This window comes from Clytia hemisphaerica, unplaced genomic scaffold (genome assembly GCF_902728285.1).
Source record: "Clytia hemisphaerica strain Z4C2 unplaced genomic scaffold, Clytia hemisphaerica genome assembly, whole genome shotgun sequence".
NCBI lineage: Eukaryota > Metazoa > Cnidaria > Hydrozoa > Leptothecata > Clytiidae > Clytia > Clytia hemisphaerica.
Genome location: NW_027103694.1, coordinates 176,649 through 190,518, shown reverse-complemented (window position 1 = coordinate 190,518; position 13,870 = coordinate 176,649). Strand labels below are relative to the sequence as shown.

At 35.4% G+C, this 13,870-nt stretch overlaps 1 protein-coding gene across 1 annotated transcript; it reads right to left on the bottom strand.

The window, feature by feature from the left end:
* Positions 1–497: 497 nt before the first annotated feature.
* On the bottom strand, positions 498–7,449 carry LOC136803866 (uncharacterized). The gene is made up of 4 exons (XM_067060589.1): positions 7,200–7,449; positions 4,090–4,329; positions 3,555–3,681; positions 498–2,836 (listed from the first exon to the last, which is right to left on the bottom strand). The coding sequence occupies exons 1-4, from the start codon at positions 7,395–7,397 to the stop codon at positions 1,062–1,064; spliced, it is 2,340 nt and encodes a 779-aa protein (XP_066916690.1). The 5' UTR covers positions 7,398–7,449; the 3' UTR covers positions 498–1,061.
* Positions 7,450–13,870: the final 6,421 nt, after the last annotated feature.

Genomic DNA, 13,870 nt, shown 5'->3' with positions numbered 1-13,870 from the left:
CTCTCACATATTAAATTAAATACGATAATCTCAAAGTTCGGTACACGACCCTGTGCAAGTTTTGATACTAATATGCACTTGGGCAAATACTTATGTATGATTGTATGTGCAGTGTATTATAACTCCCGTGTATGTACCTTTAAAACTTTTTTACACCTTTATTTACCGAAATTGGTGCTTTAAACGTCGAATTACGAGATCCATTTTCGAGCTAGTGAAGAAAACCATTTCTTTTGGACAATTTAATCGGGTGAAAGTGACGAATATAAAATTGTGGTCGGGGAGAAGTAACGAATTTGAAATTTTGGTCGGGGAAAAGTGACGAAATTTTTCTCCGACGAAAAAAAAAACGAATAAATAAAACTACGACATTATTTCCCCCGATAAAGTACGGCTTGTTTGTTTCCTTTGCAATTTAAATTGAAACACACTTTAAAATTTTCGGTTATCAGAGCCATTTGATTTTGGAGTAGAAATTAAAGAATGACACAGAAATGTTATATTACGAGTATTAGAGTGAGTATTGAAAATAACAAAATAACCGCGCTTTCATAAATCGATATGCTATTTACATTATATTTTAGAAAAAAAGTGATCAGAAACTCTCGACAATAATTTTGATAAAAGAAAGCTATCTGGACACAAAAACTAATAAAATTTACGATATAAAACGTTAAAAATTTAATAAAAGACGCATTACTAAGATGCAATCGAACAGTGGCGTACGAGAAGGAAAAGCCCTTTTATATGCTTCACAGAGTAACTAATTTTTACGGGGAATTTTCGCGTTTATAGGTGAAGATTACTTCCACGAAATGCAATCTTTACTAAAAATCCTTAAAAACCCTTAGAAATATGAAAGAACTTTAGCCCGTGAAAATTAGGTCCTTTAAGGTATCTTAATCTGTAAACAACATGTACATCAGGCATACAAAAAAACGCATACGTCAAAAATTTTGTGTAGAAGATTTCCTTAGTACCAAAAGTTCCAACTTAGAGATAAAAATAATAAATGAAATAAATTATTACTCGAAATCTTAAATAAAACCTGTTCATCATTTTCACAGCTCTCTCATTTGTTGCATATCAACGTCATTATTTTGCGTGATCAAGATAATCGTTTCTTGAGCTTGTTGTCGATCAGCATGAACAACATTTTCATTCGTTTGTGAATTATCTGGTGTGTTTAACTGTGTCCCTGTATTATCAATCGGGTTGGGCCCTGCTAGTGTTTCTAAGTGTTGTTCAGCTGGCATTTGCTGTAGATCAAGAGTATTGGAGACGTTCGTGTATTGCATTTGCTGTACAGTTTCATTCGTTGTCAAATGATGATGAACGTTTTCTGTGGCTGCCATGTGATGCTGAATGGTCTCAGTGGGTGTTAAATGGTGTTGTACAGCATCTCTAGCTGCCATTGCGTGATGCATACTTTCCGTAGCGTTTAGATGATGTTGTACAGTTTCTCCTGATGCTAACTGTATGGATAAATCGACTTGTTGTGAAGCAGATTGTAAATTGCTGGCGATGTCAGAGCCTTCGATGCTGGAACCGATTGCTTGAATCACCTGTGAGTTGCTTTCGTTATCTGTCTGAACTTGGAGATGGGCAGGGACTTGATCATCTCCTCCCTCAGCTTTTAGATAAAGAGCCGTCAATGCAGATACGGCAGATCCAGTTGTTTGATCTGATTGCTGAACAACTTTTCCAGACGAGGCAAGAATCTTAGATAGAATCTCATCGCTTTGTTGCTGAGCGTTTGGAACACCTACGACAACGGATTGATTATGAACCATACTGCCACCACCAGCACTGGCAGGGATGACCATAGTCTGATGGTGATGGTGCATGGGCTGGGATTGATTGTCAGATGGATTTTCTTCATCGTCCGATTTACCACTGTCGTCTTCTGATATCGTATCATCGAACTTTTCGTCGTCAAACTCCTCACCAGCAATTTTAGCAGTGGGATCATATTTGTCTGAATCAGGATCGTGAAATTCTGCATGAGCAAGGTATCGGGCTCTTGATTTTAAAAATTTCTTACAGGTTTTGCATCTATGATATTTCTTTGCTTTACGATAGTGATCACGCAATGCTTTCTTATTTGGAAATCGGTCATGGCAAATTTCACACTTGTGTTTCAGATCCTTATCCTCCGAGTGAGCTTGTACATGCTTTTTGAAGTTTCGTTTGCATTTCAGCATTTTTTGACAGACAGGGCACTTGTATTTTTTCTCTTTGTTATGTGTGAGCTTGTGAGCCCTCCATGAGGAACCATCAGCAAAGAGTCTCCCACATTCGTTACATTGGTACGGTTTTTGTCCTGTGTGCAAGAATAAATGGCGCTGAAGGTATTCATTCAAAACGAATGCTTTTCCACATTGGTTGCATACCCATGGTTTGTCAGTACTATGTGTAGCTTCATGCCTGGCTAAGCCACCTTTCTCGATAAACATCTTCCCACACTTATTACACTGGTACGATTTTTGTCCAATATGGATGAGAATATGACGCTTAAGATGAGCGTTTTGACTGAATGCTTTGTCACAAAGCTGGCATTTGAAAGGTTTTTCACGTGTGTGAACAAGCATGTGACGTGTCAATGAAGTGTTCCTGTCAAATGCTTTTTGACAAACCGTACAAATGTATTTCCGCTCTAAAGGATAAGCACGTCGCGATTTCTTGTCACCTGTGATTGAAGTCGTTCCAACTGTGATCAGTCTATTTTGGTATGTATGATCCACTTTATTCTGTGGCATTTGGAATTCCAAGATGACATCATTACTTTCGCCAACATTTCCAGTGGTCACTGCAGATAGGACAGCTCCATTGACAACTGAAATAATGAAGAGTTACTTAAATGTTAATGAAAAAATACTGTAAAATATATAATACTGTTTTATTTCAGACAAGGCAAAGCCTGAATTTGACTTCAAATGCTTGTAAAATGTATTGTTGCAGAATTTAAAGTAGATTTAAAAAATGCAATAATAAGCGAAGTTTTGTATCAAGAAGTTATGACCTCTATTATGAGTTAACTCAAAGAACACAGCAAGCTAGCGCATTTAAAAGATAATCATCCTTTGAAAATAGAATTACTAACATACTGTCATCAACCCCCCAAGAAATCTGAAGGGCACCTAGGCCAGGTTAGGTGGGTAATATTTTGCAATTTTTTGGGGTTACCTATTCATTCGGGGTACCTAGCTGTTTTGATGGAGACTATGGGGGCTGTGTATAATTGTCCAAATTGAATACTTCAAAATATTTCAAACTATTGATTTTTTTACCCCAGCGCCCAGTTTCCCATCCAATTTTGATTCTTGTTTTTATTCCACCTCATCTTTAGCTATATTTTTCAAATGTGACTGTTTTGATTTACAGTCGCCATCTTTTTAGCATAATAACAAACCACCTCAAAAATCATTAAGATTTTAGGAATAACAAAAGAACAGAAAGTGTCAATTCAAAAAAATGTGCACCTTTTTGGGTGCATTATGCTTCAATGGGGGCACCTGAAAAGTGGGTCGTAACCATGACTAACTGCCAATTACCTGTTGCTTGGTCACCAGAAACTGTGGTTATTTTTGTGCCTTCTCCCTGTCCTTGAGTGGTTGAGAGTTGAACAGTTGCTGTTCCTGCGACATTTCCTGCAGATGGCTGTTGAACTGCAACTACAGCCTGAAAAATAAAAACATAAATTTTCAAACCAACTCCCTCTCCCTACTTCTCTAAAGTTGCGATTATTTGTTGTTGCTGTAGTGCTATAGATATCAACACCTCTCAACATCGCTTGACAAGTAACACTTAGTAATAGTCTCCCAGTTTTTTTAATAACTTTTTACTCAATCTCTCATCAGATTTAACTCTTAACCACACCACCATACAGCTCTTAATAAAATTTATGTGAGACCTTAGTGGAAAGAAAATACATTGTTACCAATCATTGCCTTGTTAAGTCACTCAAAATTACTTCAAAAATGGTGAGAAAAAAAACACCTATCAATAACAATTTCAAAGCTTTTTGAAGGACTAATGACAAATTTATTTTTTTCATCAGTGAAAAACGAAACATCTGCGGAAGTTTACCTTTTGTGCATCAGTTCTGTTATCTGTTTGATTGACAACCACAGATTTGTTACGAGTAAGGTCTGTTGATTCTGTTGTATTAACAGCTGTAATTCCACCTGTATCAATGACAGCTTGGTTTATGTTTTGGTAGAAGTGTTCTCTCCAATATCCATCAATAAGATGAGGAAGATGTTGAATGCTTTCCTCTGCTTCCCATGTGTATTTGACCCATTTGACTTTGTAGAATAGTTGCCCATCCTAAGAATGAATTAGTTACTTTGATCATTAACTGGATCGGTTGTTGAAAACTAGATTGCGGGTTTTTCGTGTGTTTGGCAAAGGTTTGGTACATGATCAACGGTTAGGGTTTTTCAAATTGGTATAGCTTTTTCTTACCAAGTATTTTGAAGAGGTCAAGCTACACTGATGATGCTACCCCTTTACAGCCACTTGTTACAAATAAACACCCCTCCTGGAGGCATTTTTTCTAACCCTTCCTGTTATTCCCAGCTCCAAAGAATGGTGTCAGAATGAAATGAGGGATGTTTCATAAGACCAACTAACATGAACGCTGACGAAACGTAAATTTGGCTTTTGATGACGTTAAAGTACTTACTTACTTACTTACCCAGAATTTTTTGCCAACACAAATAAATCTGAATTAGAAAGGCTGTAACAGTACCTAGGAATTGACCATTTGATTGAGATGCAATTGCGTTTGACAATCGAAAAGCAATCATTCAATAGTGTTCAATTACATTTCATTTATTCGATTGTGATTTTTGTTTATCAGTACACCTTTCCCATAATTCTCAAAAAAAGTGTGTGCATTATTTTGTTGCTCTCCATTGTTTGGTCTCTGGAGGTAAACCAACTTGTATTTGCTTACTAGGGGTTTCCTTAGGGAAAGTCAATTTTTGGAGCTTTTCTTAAATTTCGCTGAACAAAATCCTCTCAAATTTTAGTGTGTTCATTCTATTCATGATATTATAAGACCCTGAAAATATTTTTGCCAAAAAGCCAATATCAATAAATCTGATTATTGGCGACCACTTATCGATTAACAATCAAATTCGAGTATCAAAATTTCAAAAAAAATGTGAGTATTTGATCACTTTCTTAACAATCCTTCGAAGACTTGTTCGAGCACTTTGATTGTTATTGATTAATTTCAATAACTTCAATAATCAATTGATTACTTCGATAACCAATTACTATCATATATCTTTAAAAAAAACAAAAAACATTGACTTAAAACCACTGAAACAAAGCAGAAAAAGAAACGCCAACCATAAGATTGACCCCCTTATTTCCCGGCCATTTCCCCGCCATGTTATGTGCTTTTGCCCTGGGTTTCCTCAAGTAACTCATATCGCGCATTCTAATAGACCTTTTCGCCTTTGCGTCCGCCATATTGAATTGTATGCAAAAATTATGGTTGCCGAATTGCCGTGGTGAAATTCCCTTAGAAAGTATGCAAAACATATGCAAAAAGAAAGTATTAAATAAAAACTTACATGCATAATTGGCATTATATTAAAGTGTAATCTTGTAGAAGAAAGATTAAATTTGCTTCTCTTCAAAACTAAAAACAATTATATTCACTCATCTCTTAGAACAAGCACGTCAAAAGACCATAACATTAGACAGAATCTCAAACTGAAAAATCACCCGCGAAGGTAAAAAACAATCCTTATTCGGCTGACGGCAAATTATTCTCCTGGGAATAGAGCCGCCAAATGATCAAATCAAAACATTGATAAAGTGTGACGTCATAATTACTGCTTTCAGTTTGCGTGTTTTGAAAGTTTGATGTGTGTACTCCGTCTTCGTGGAATTTCTTAATGGCATGAAAACAGAATATGCAATGTCTCTAAGAACAAATTCCTAAAAGGCTTTTGTTGTTCTGCAAATATTTCCTTTTGGATTAAGAAATTCCATCTTTTATTGTTCTAATGATTATAATATTTATTTATAAGATGCTTTGTTGTCTTTTTAATCTTTGTGTAAACTTGCATATGTTTTGCATACATTCCAACTAAATCCAACCACGGCATTTGCGTTCCTGTATTTTTGCATACAATTCAATATGGCGGACGCAAAGGCGAAAAGGTCTATTGGTCGGAGAAAACGAAAGTGGTGAATTGCGTGTTTTAATTGGGCGGGATAAACTCAATTTCAGATTATTTTGACGAACTGCTACAGGAAACATATTATATAAAATCGAAGGTATATAATCGAAAAGTAATTGAAATGATTGAACAAATTGAAAATGGTCGTAGAAAATGCCATACTCTGGAGTCGAGTGAGTATCCGATGGATTACTTCGATCACAATCAAAGAGATCTCTATAAAAAGTTAGAAGCTGAAAATCCACTTTCCCTATCCCCTTGTAGGCAAAACGTTCATTACCTCCTAAACACAACAGTGGAAGGAGCGCACATTTTCCCACAGGTCATTTCTGAGAAGTTTGAATTATGGGAATGCTGTCTGTACCGGAATCAATCAATATCCAATCCATTGATTGGTTTTTGATTATATAAAGTGGAGAGTCTAGGATATACTGTAGGCTGAAAAAACTGATGACCAGTTATAAAACTGATGAGTTCTCCCCTAACTAAAGAATCGAGCCAGAAAAAACTGAAGATCAGCTAATTTAAAAACAAATCACTGACTGACAATGTTTATGATTATGGTGGAAATTCAATATCAGTACATCATTAAATTATAATTTCTCTCTTAAAGTTTTTCTGACCTAAAATTATATTCCAAGCAACATGGGAAAAAAGTGGCATTGAAATGAAAAGTACATACTAGTAGTAGTTATCAAAAGAGGTTTATAAACAAGCAGTGGTTTCATATCAAGTACCAAAGTACCTTCTCTTTATAGGTTAGAAGCTACAAAAGACCAAAAAGTGACTTACCTAGTTTTATATCTTGATTTATGTTAGATATGCTATATACTCTTTTTACGACAAGAGATAAACACTTTTCAAAGGGCAATATGTTTAGCTGTTCATTGCAAAGAAGAAGATAGTGTTTTGAAAAATTTATAATTATTTTATCCTAATTTTAGGTGTGGGGGAGACACAAACATAATAAAGAGGGTGAGGGGTGAGGGTTTTTACCTTCTTCTCCGCAGCAACTATTTTTTCGATTTCAACGCTTTCACCTTCTGATATTTCGAATGTATGCTTTGTTGGAGGAGCTAATGGTGGTGGTGCTTGTCGAAGGTTTTGTGCCATAAACTGGCTGATGTTCATAACATCAGCATTTTCCGGTTGTAAGTACGTAGGAGAACCTTTGTGGAATAAAAACTCCGCCATCTTGTTCCACTCCGTTTGCAAAATTCTCACTCTACATAAACATCGCAAACTTTCCTTGTGGGGGAGTGGGGAGTGGTGAACTGAAAGGAAATCTCCACCGCTCATTGGTCAAAAAATCAGCGCCCATTCCCAGGCTACCCTGCGCGGTCGCGCGACATTTCTCAGAGTCTCATAGTTTTTTCTGACATTCCATCCGATGGTGGATTGGCGGCCGCCCTCGATAAAACTCTAAAACGTAAAAGGCGAAGGAGTATATAAAACTTTTTCGCTCGGGATGCCGGAACCCAACTGGCCGGGCGGGTCAAAACGACCCCTCGCAGTCACAGCCCCCGGTGGAACTTCTTATGTCACATGAAAATTTTTTATGAAAACCCAGTTGATATATAATACCCGTGTGACGCGTGAGTTACCACACCTCGAACAAATATTTCTCTTTTGAAAACTTGACCTCTGATACTTAACTCAGGCGGGGGAAGGGCGTACGGGGTTTGCGATTTCCGAAATACCGAATAATTTTGCTAAAATTTCCGAGATTCCGTAAAAAAATACTTGCATAATTCCAATGCCGATTTTTTTGGGTATTTTTCCTAGTTTTTTTTTCATCAAATTTTATTTTTTATGTTCATGTATGAATTCCAAAAAAGGTGGATAAAAACTTTAAAGATCCGAGATTCCCAAGCAAAAATTCATGGATTTCCGATACCGAAACGATTTCAGCATTCCGAAATACCGAAGGAATTTTGCCCGATTTCCGAAATTCCGAAGAAAAAAGGGTACCTCCAACTCAGGGTACTTGATAAATAGAAAATCAATTTTTCACAATATGTGTGTCGAAATTTTTGAGAATTTTGGTTTGCTTTGTTATTTTCTCATTTTCAAATTTTGAAGTTCGGGCGAGAAAGTCACTTTCCTAATGTCTTATTACTCTACCCTTCTAACCTAAGCTAGAGCGCTTCCAAATCGTTTATGGCTACAACAAGTCTCCCTTTTTTCACCTTGATTATAGTGCAATTTTTTCCCAACCGGTTTTACCGGTACAGTTTCACAACACAGGGGTTTGATTTATCAAATTAGCTCATCAAGTTTATTTGAGAACATACTGTAAACAAAGAAAAGAAAGTAATTATTTTAGCCAAACGAGAGAGGGGTTGAAAATCATAGTTATCCTTGTCGACACAAACCGTGGTTGCACCTCCTTAGACGCCTGTCTTCTTTCTTTCTTTAAACCCAAATTCTAGCCTCTTTAAATTCAGATGAGTGAAATGGAGTTTTTATAAGATACTTTAATGATTGGTCATATTTGAAGTAATAAAAATGATGCGTTCTTTAGAAAAAGTAACAAAATTGTTTTGTTAAAAATTTCCCGTTTTCCAAAAGGGAAATATTTGTTAAAATGGGCTTTCTCCATTATAATAATTTTCAGTGTCAAAACGCCTTCCGTACGCCCTGACTGACGCCCGTTTTAGCGCCTAAAGAAAGCATACTTTATAAGAATCAAATCAATATCTCTTGATTGAAGGCAATATGCCTTTCGGTAATTAGTCCTTACAAAGTAAACAAAGGATGGCGAAAAAGATGAGCATATTTATTTTTATTATGAGCATCTACTTTATAAGAATCAAATCAATAACTCTTGATTGAAGACAATATATCTTTCGGTAATTAGTTATTAGAAAGTAAACAAAGGATGGCAAAAAAGATAAGCAGATTTATTTTTATTATAAGCATCTACTTTATAAGAATCAAATCAATAACTCTTGATTGAAGGCAATATATCTTTCGGTAATTAGTTATTAGAAAGTAAACAAAGGCTGGCGAAAAAGATAAGCATATTTATTTTTATTATAAGCATCTACTTTATAAGAATCAAATCAATAACTCTTGATTGAAGGCAATATATCTTTCGGTAATTAGTTATTAGAAAGTAAACAAAGGATGATAAAAAGATTAGCATATTTATTTTTATTATAAGCATCTACTTTATAAGAATCAAATCAATAACTCTTGATTGAAGGCAATATATCTTTCGGTAATTAGTTATTAGAAAGCAAACAAAGGATGGCGAATGTCGAGTGAGTAAACGTAACAAGAAGCCCGTTAGGCGTGAAGGCCCAGCAAAAGCGTAATTTACGCGATTTCCAAAAATTCCAAAAAATGTTTAACAAGATTTCAGGAAAGGGATGTCCAAAGGATTTAAAATTTTACTGCGTCGAGCAAAATAAAATGAAAAATAAGTCGACAAGGATAATTCTCCCTTTCTTCATTTCTTAGAACAGGGAAGTGAAAAAATAAACGAAACATAATGTACAGTAGTCAATCAAAAATAAATTGAATGTTGAAAGCTCGAAACTTTCTACCCGAAGGTAAACAATCAAATTCAAAATATCATTAAATTCAACTTCCATAAGAAACAACATCATTGCATGAAAAAAGTTCTAATCTTGTTCAAATTTACACATGAGCTGCATTTTAGTCTACATTTACCATGTCCATATTCCATTTAAAATTAGTATTTATAATAATTCTGTGTCGAGTTTGAAAAATCAAGCCGCCAATTCGTAAAACACAACAGATCCAGACAGTTAGGGAAACCATCCAGGATCCTGCCATTCTATAAACCAGCAAAAACTAAATGACACTTGTAAACTTAAGTTTCTTACCATTTCCCATTGAAAACAACCAAAAACATTGCTACTTCCCAAAGCCGGAGACCAAAACAAATCATCTTCCAAGATTATGGCGCCCTTTTGGATCTATTGTTAAGACCATCTAAAATGGTGGAAAGAGTTGCGGAAAGACAGAGGCGCCCGCTGCTTCAATGGGTGGTAACGCCAAAACGCCCAATATGATCTTCCAACAGAAGGCGAGTTAGTTGCCGCGCGAGTTACGTCATGCACTCCACCGCAGTGCACAACGAAGCGTGTTTCAATGAGTATCATTAATTATAAGAATATCTTATGTGCTTACCTTCAGTAAACTTTGAGTGCTTCATTGAAAATGAAGAAGGTAAGAAGATAAAAAATGCGCTGGATAATTTTCATTGTAACAGTTTGGTCAATCATCGCTGAAAGTTTGAAAAAGTTTTTCCGACGCAAAAAAAAATTTCAGCCAATTAAAAGCACAGTGTGCTTATACTTACTATGTTTGCTACATCGTCTAGGCTAAAAAAAGTGCGAAGAGACACGAACGTCGTTTTTTAATGAGTGATGTTATGATTTTTTTGATTGCGGCCGCGTACAGGAACTCGCCAAATGTTCCTAACTGCCAGAAACAACCATATTCACATGTAGCATCATGGAAAAAGTTCCAATCTTGTTCAAATTTACACATGAGCTGCAGTTTAGTCTCCATTGCCATATTCCATTTAATCGGTATTTGAAATAATTCTGTGTCGGGTTTGAAAAATCAAGCCACCAATTCGTTGAACGAGACAGATCTAGAAATATATAACCATTTTCACACGTAGCATCATGAAAAAAGTTCCAATCTTGTTCAAATTTACACATGAGCTGCAGTTTAGTCTCCATTGCCATATTCCATTTAATCGGTATTTGAAATAATTCTGTGTCGAGTTTGAAAAATCAAGCCACCAATTCGTTGAACGAGACAGATCTAGAAATATATAACCATTTTCACACGTAGCATCATGAAAAAAGTTCCAATCTTGTTCAAATTTACACATGAGCTGCAGTTTAGTCTCCATTGCCATATTCCATTTAATCGGTATTTGAAATAATTCTGTGTCGAGTTTGAAAAATCAAGCCACCAATTCGTTGAACGAGACAGATCTAGAAATATATAACCATTTTCACACGTAGCATCATGGAAAAAGTTCCTATCTTGTTCAAATTTACACATGAGCTGCAGTTTAGTCTCCATTGCCATATTCCATTTAATTGGTAATTGAAATAATTCTGTGTCGAGTTTGAAAAATCAAGCCACCAATTCGTTGAACGAGACAGATCTAGAAATATATAACCATTTTCACACGTAGCATCATGGAAAAAGTTCCAATCTTGTTCAAATTTACACATGAGCTGCATCTTAGTCTCCATTGCAATATTCCATTTAATCGGTATTTGAAATAATTCCGTGTCGAGTTTGAAAAATCAAGCCACCAATTCGTTAAACGAGACAGACTTAGAAATATATAACCATTTTCACACGTAGCATCATGGAAAAAGTTCCAATCTTGTTCAAATTTACACATGAGCTGCATTTTAGTCTCCATTGCCATATTCCATTTAATATCGGTATTTGAAATAATTCCGTGTTGAGTTTGAAAAATCAAGCCACCAATTCGTTAAACGAGACAGATCTAGAAATAACCATTTTCACACGTAGTATGATTGAAAAAGTTCCAATCTTGCTATAATTTACACATGAACTCCATTTTAGTGTTCATCAGCAAATTCCAGAATCAAGTCTTTTTGAAAACAAGAAACTAAAAGTGAAAGTCAGAAATTGATTTAAGGTATAGAATTTTCACTCAGAAAGCTTTATGAAAACTATAACATATGACAGAATGTTGAAAAAGTTTACAAAAAAAAATCACTACAAAGTTTCTTTGGTTTGAAAGTCTCTTGACCACTAAAGCAAAGAAAATGTTCAAGAAAGTAAGAATCAACACATGAAATCAATCTCCTCGCTTCAACCGCCATCTTGTATCTGTTTTGTTTTGAAAACGTTTGTTGTTTAAGGAGAGCGAAATCAGAAAATATATCTTTTTTAGCCAGTACCCGACTTTCGCAAGCTTTTCCCTCTCCAGACGGCAAAAAGTGTGTTACTGGTATAAAGCGCCGTTTCTACCAAAACGGACACACAGAAGGAAACACGGAAAAAAAATAGTGATCTTTTTCGGGTCGATTTTTCAATTTTTGGTTTAAATTAAAGTTTGAACCTTGCTAAACAATATCCCGAAGTTTTATTTCATATAAAGAAGAGGAAAGTCGAAAACTTAGGTTTTTAGACACGTACCTGAGCAGATTTTGTGGTCCGCCCCAAACGCCCACCTCGCCGCCCGTCACGAAAATTGCAATATTAGCCCTTCTGGTTCTTGGAGCGACTCCAAATTTTTACTGTCGCTACTTAGAGCCACAAAGAACATTCCCGGAAAGTTTTACACCGGTACTGCTAATAGTTCCGGATTTATGACAATCAAAACAAACCCGCCATCTTAAATCTTGTCAAATTTCAAGTGTGAATTTTTGGTAAAGGGAATGGCTGTTTCATGGCTTATTTTCTTGTAGTAAGTGATGGTTTGATGCTTCCTTTTTATATAAAGAGCTTCTCAAAACTCCAAGGAACATTTTTACTTGATAATCTTTCTAATTTCCTTCCCATTGGGATAAAATTTCAGCGCCACACAATGTGCAATTGCACAACAGGTACGTGTAATGTTTCTTCTGCTTTCTCTCTCTTTTTAGTTATTTAATTGATAATTTATTGTTTAAAACGTCCATAACCTCTTCTTGAAGCTATCCATATACATTTAGTTGGATTTTGATAGTGATATAGTTGATTTTGGTGTGTTTCGGGGTTTTCGCAAAAGTGAAAGTGAAAGTGCTCTTTATTAGAATTGAACGCAGCTTGTATTTCAAGTAATAGGGATAAAGATTTGCTTTGTTACAGTGAAATGTGTTACTTTAACCAATGAAAGGGTTAGGGAATACTTTTCAATCACTTTTCACCAAATTCAAGCTTTTTCGCAAGCAAAAGTAAGGTTTACGCAACTTTTTTGTATGTTTGCGGTAATTTCAGGGTTCTGCGCGACACCATAAATTTGCTGAGACATGCAAAAGAAAATGGCTTTACTTTCTTTCTGAAGGTGAAAATTGAATCAGTGCATCAAGTTCAACTGAAATCTGTCAAAAATCCCATATTGAAAGCTTTTTTTCCTCTTTTCTACAGCAAAAAATAGTTTTAAGGCCAGTTTACGCAAAACAGCAAAACCGGGGGTTTTCAATCTTGTGGCGGAAGAATCTTAGGATTGGCTGTTCCGATTTACTTGGAATTTTGTACACAGCTTTCTCTTAGTGCAAGGGGTGTTTTGAGTGAAACAGATTTTTCAAAAAATGTTTTGTTGATTTCAAAATAAAAAAAAACAGTTTTTTGCGTTTTTACCCCCGGTTTTTGATTTTTTTTAAAAATTTTTTCACTCAAAACACAGTAGGTCAATATTGTAACATAACTGCCAAATATCAAAATCTAACTCCATCTGGTTGTTGAGATTCTTCTGCCACAAGATTTTGATATCTATTTTTAGAAATGACCTCATGACCCCCGTCTTTTAAATTTCTAACATTTTTTTCTATTTTTAGATCAAGATGATAATGAAGTATCATCATACAAAATTTCTACAATATATCATTTATACTTTTTGAGATATTTCAATTTGAATATTTTTTGACATTTTCAAAAAGTTTGTTAACGACCACCTTAAAGGCCCACTCGCTAGCGCTGGGCCAATTATC

Bases quoted from the DNA above. Each gene is read 5' to 3' on its own strand.
- LOC136803866 (XM_067060589.1), bottom strand. From the start codon at position 7,397: ATGGCGGAGTTTTTATTCCACAAAGGTTCTCCTACGTACTTACAACCG. The intron at 3,682-4,089 runs GTAAACTTCCGC...TTTATTTTTCAG, and splicing joins ACAGAACTGATGCACAAAAG to GCTGTAGTTGCAGTTCAACA. The intron at 2,837-3,554 runs GTAATTGGCAGT...TCATTATTTCAG, and splicing joins TTCTGGTGACCAAGCAACAG to TTGTCAATGGAGCTGTCCTA.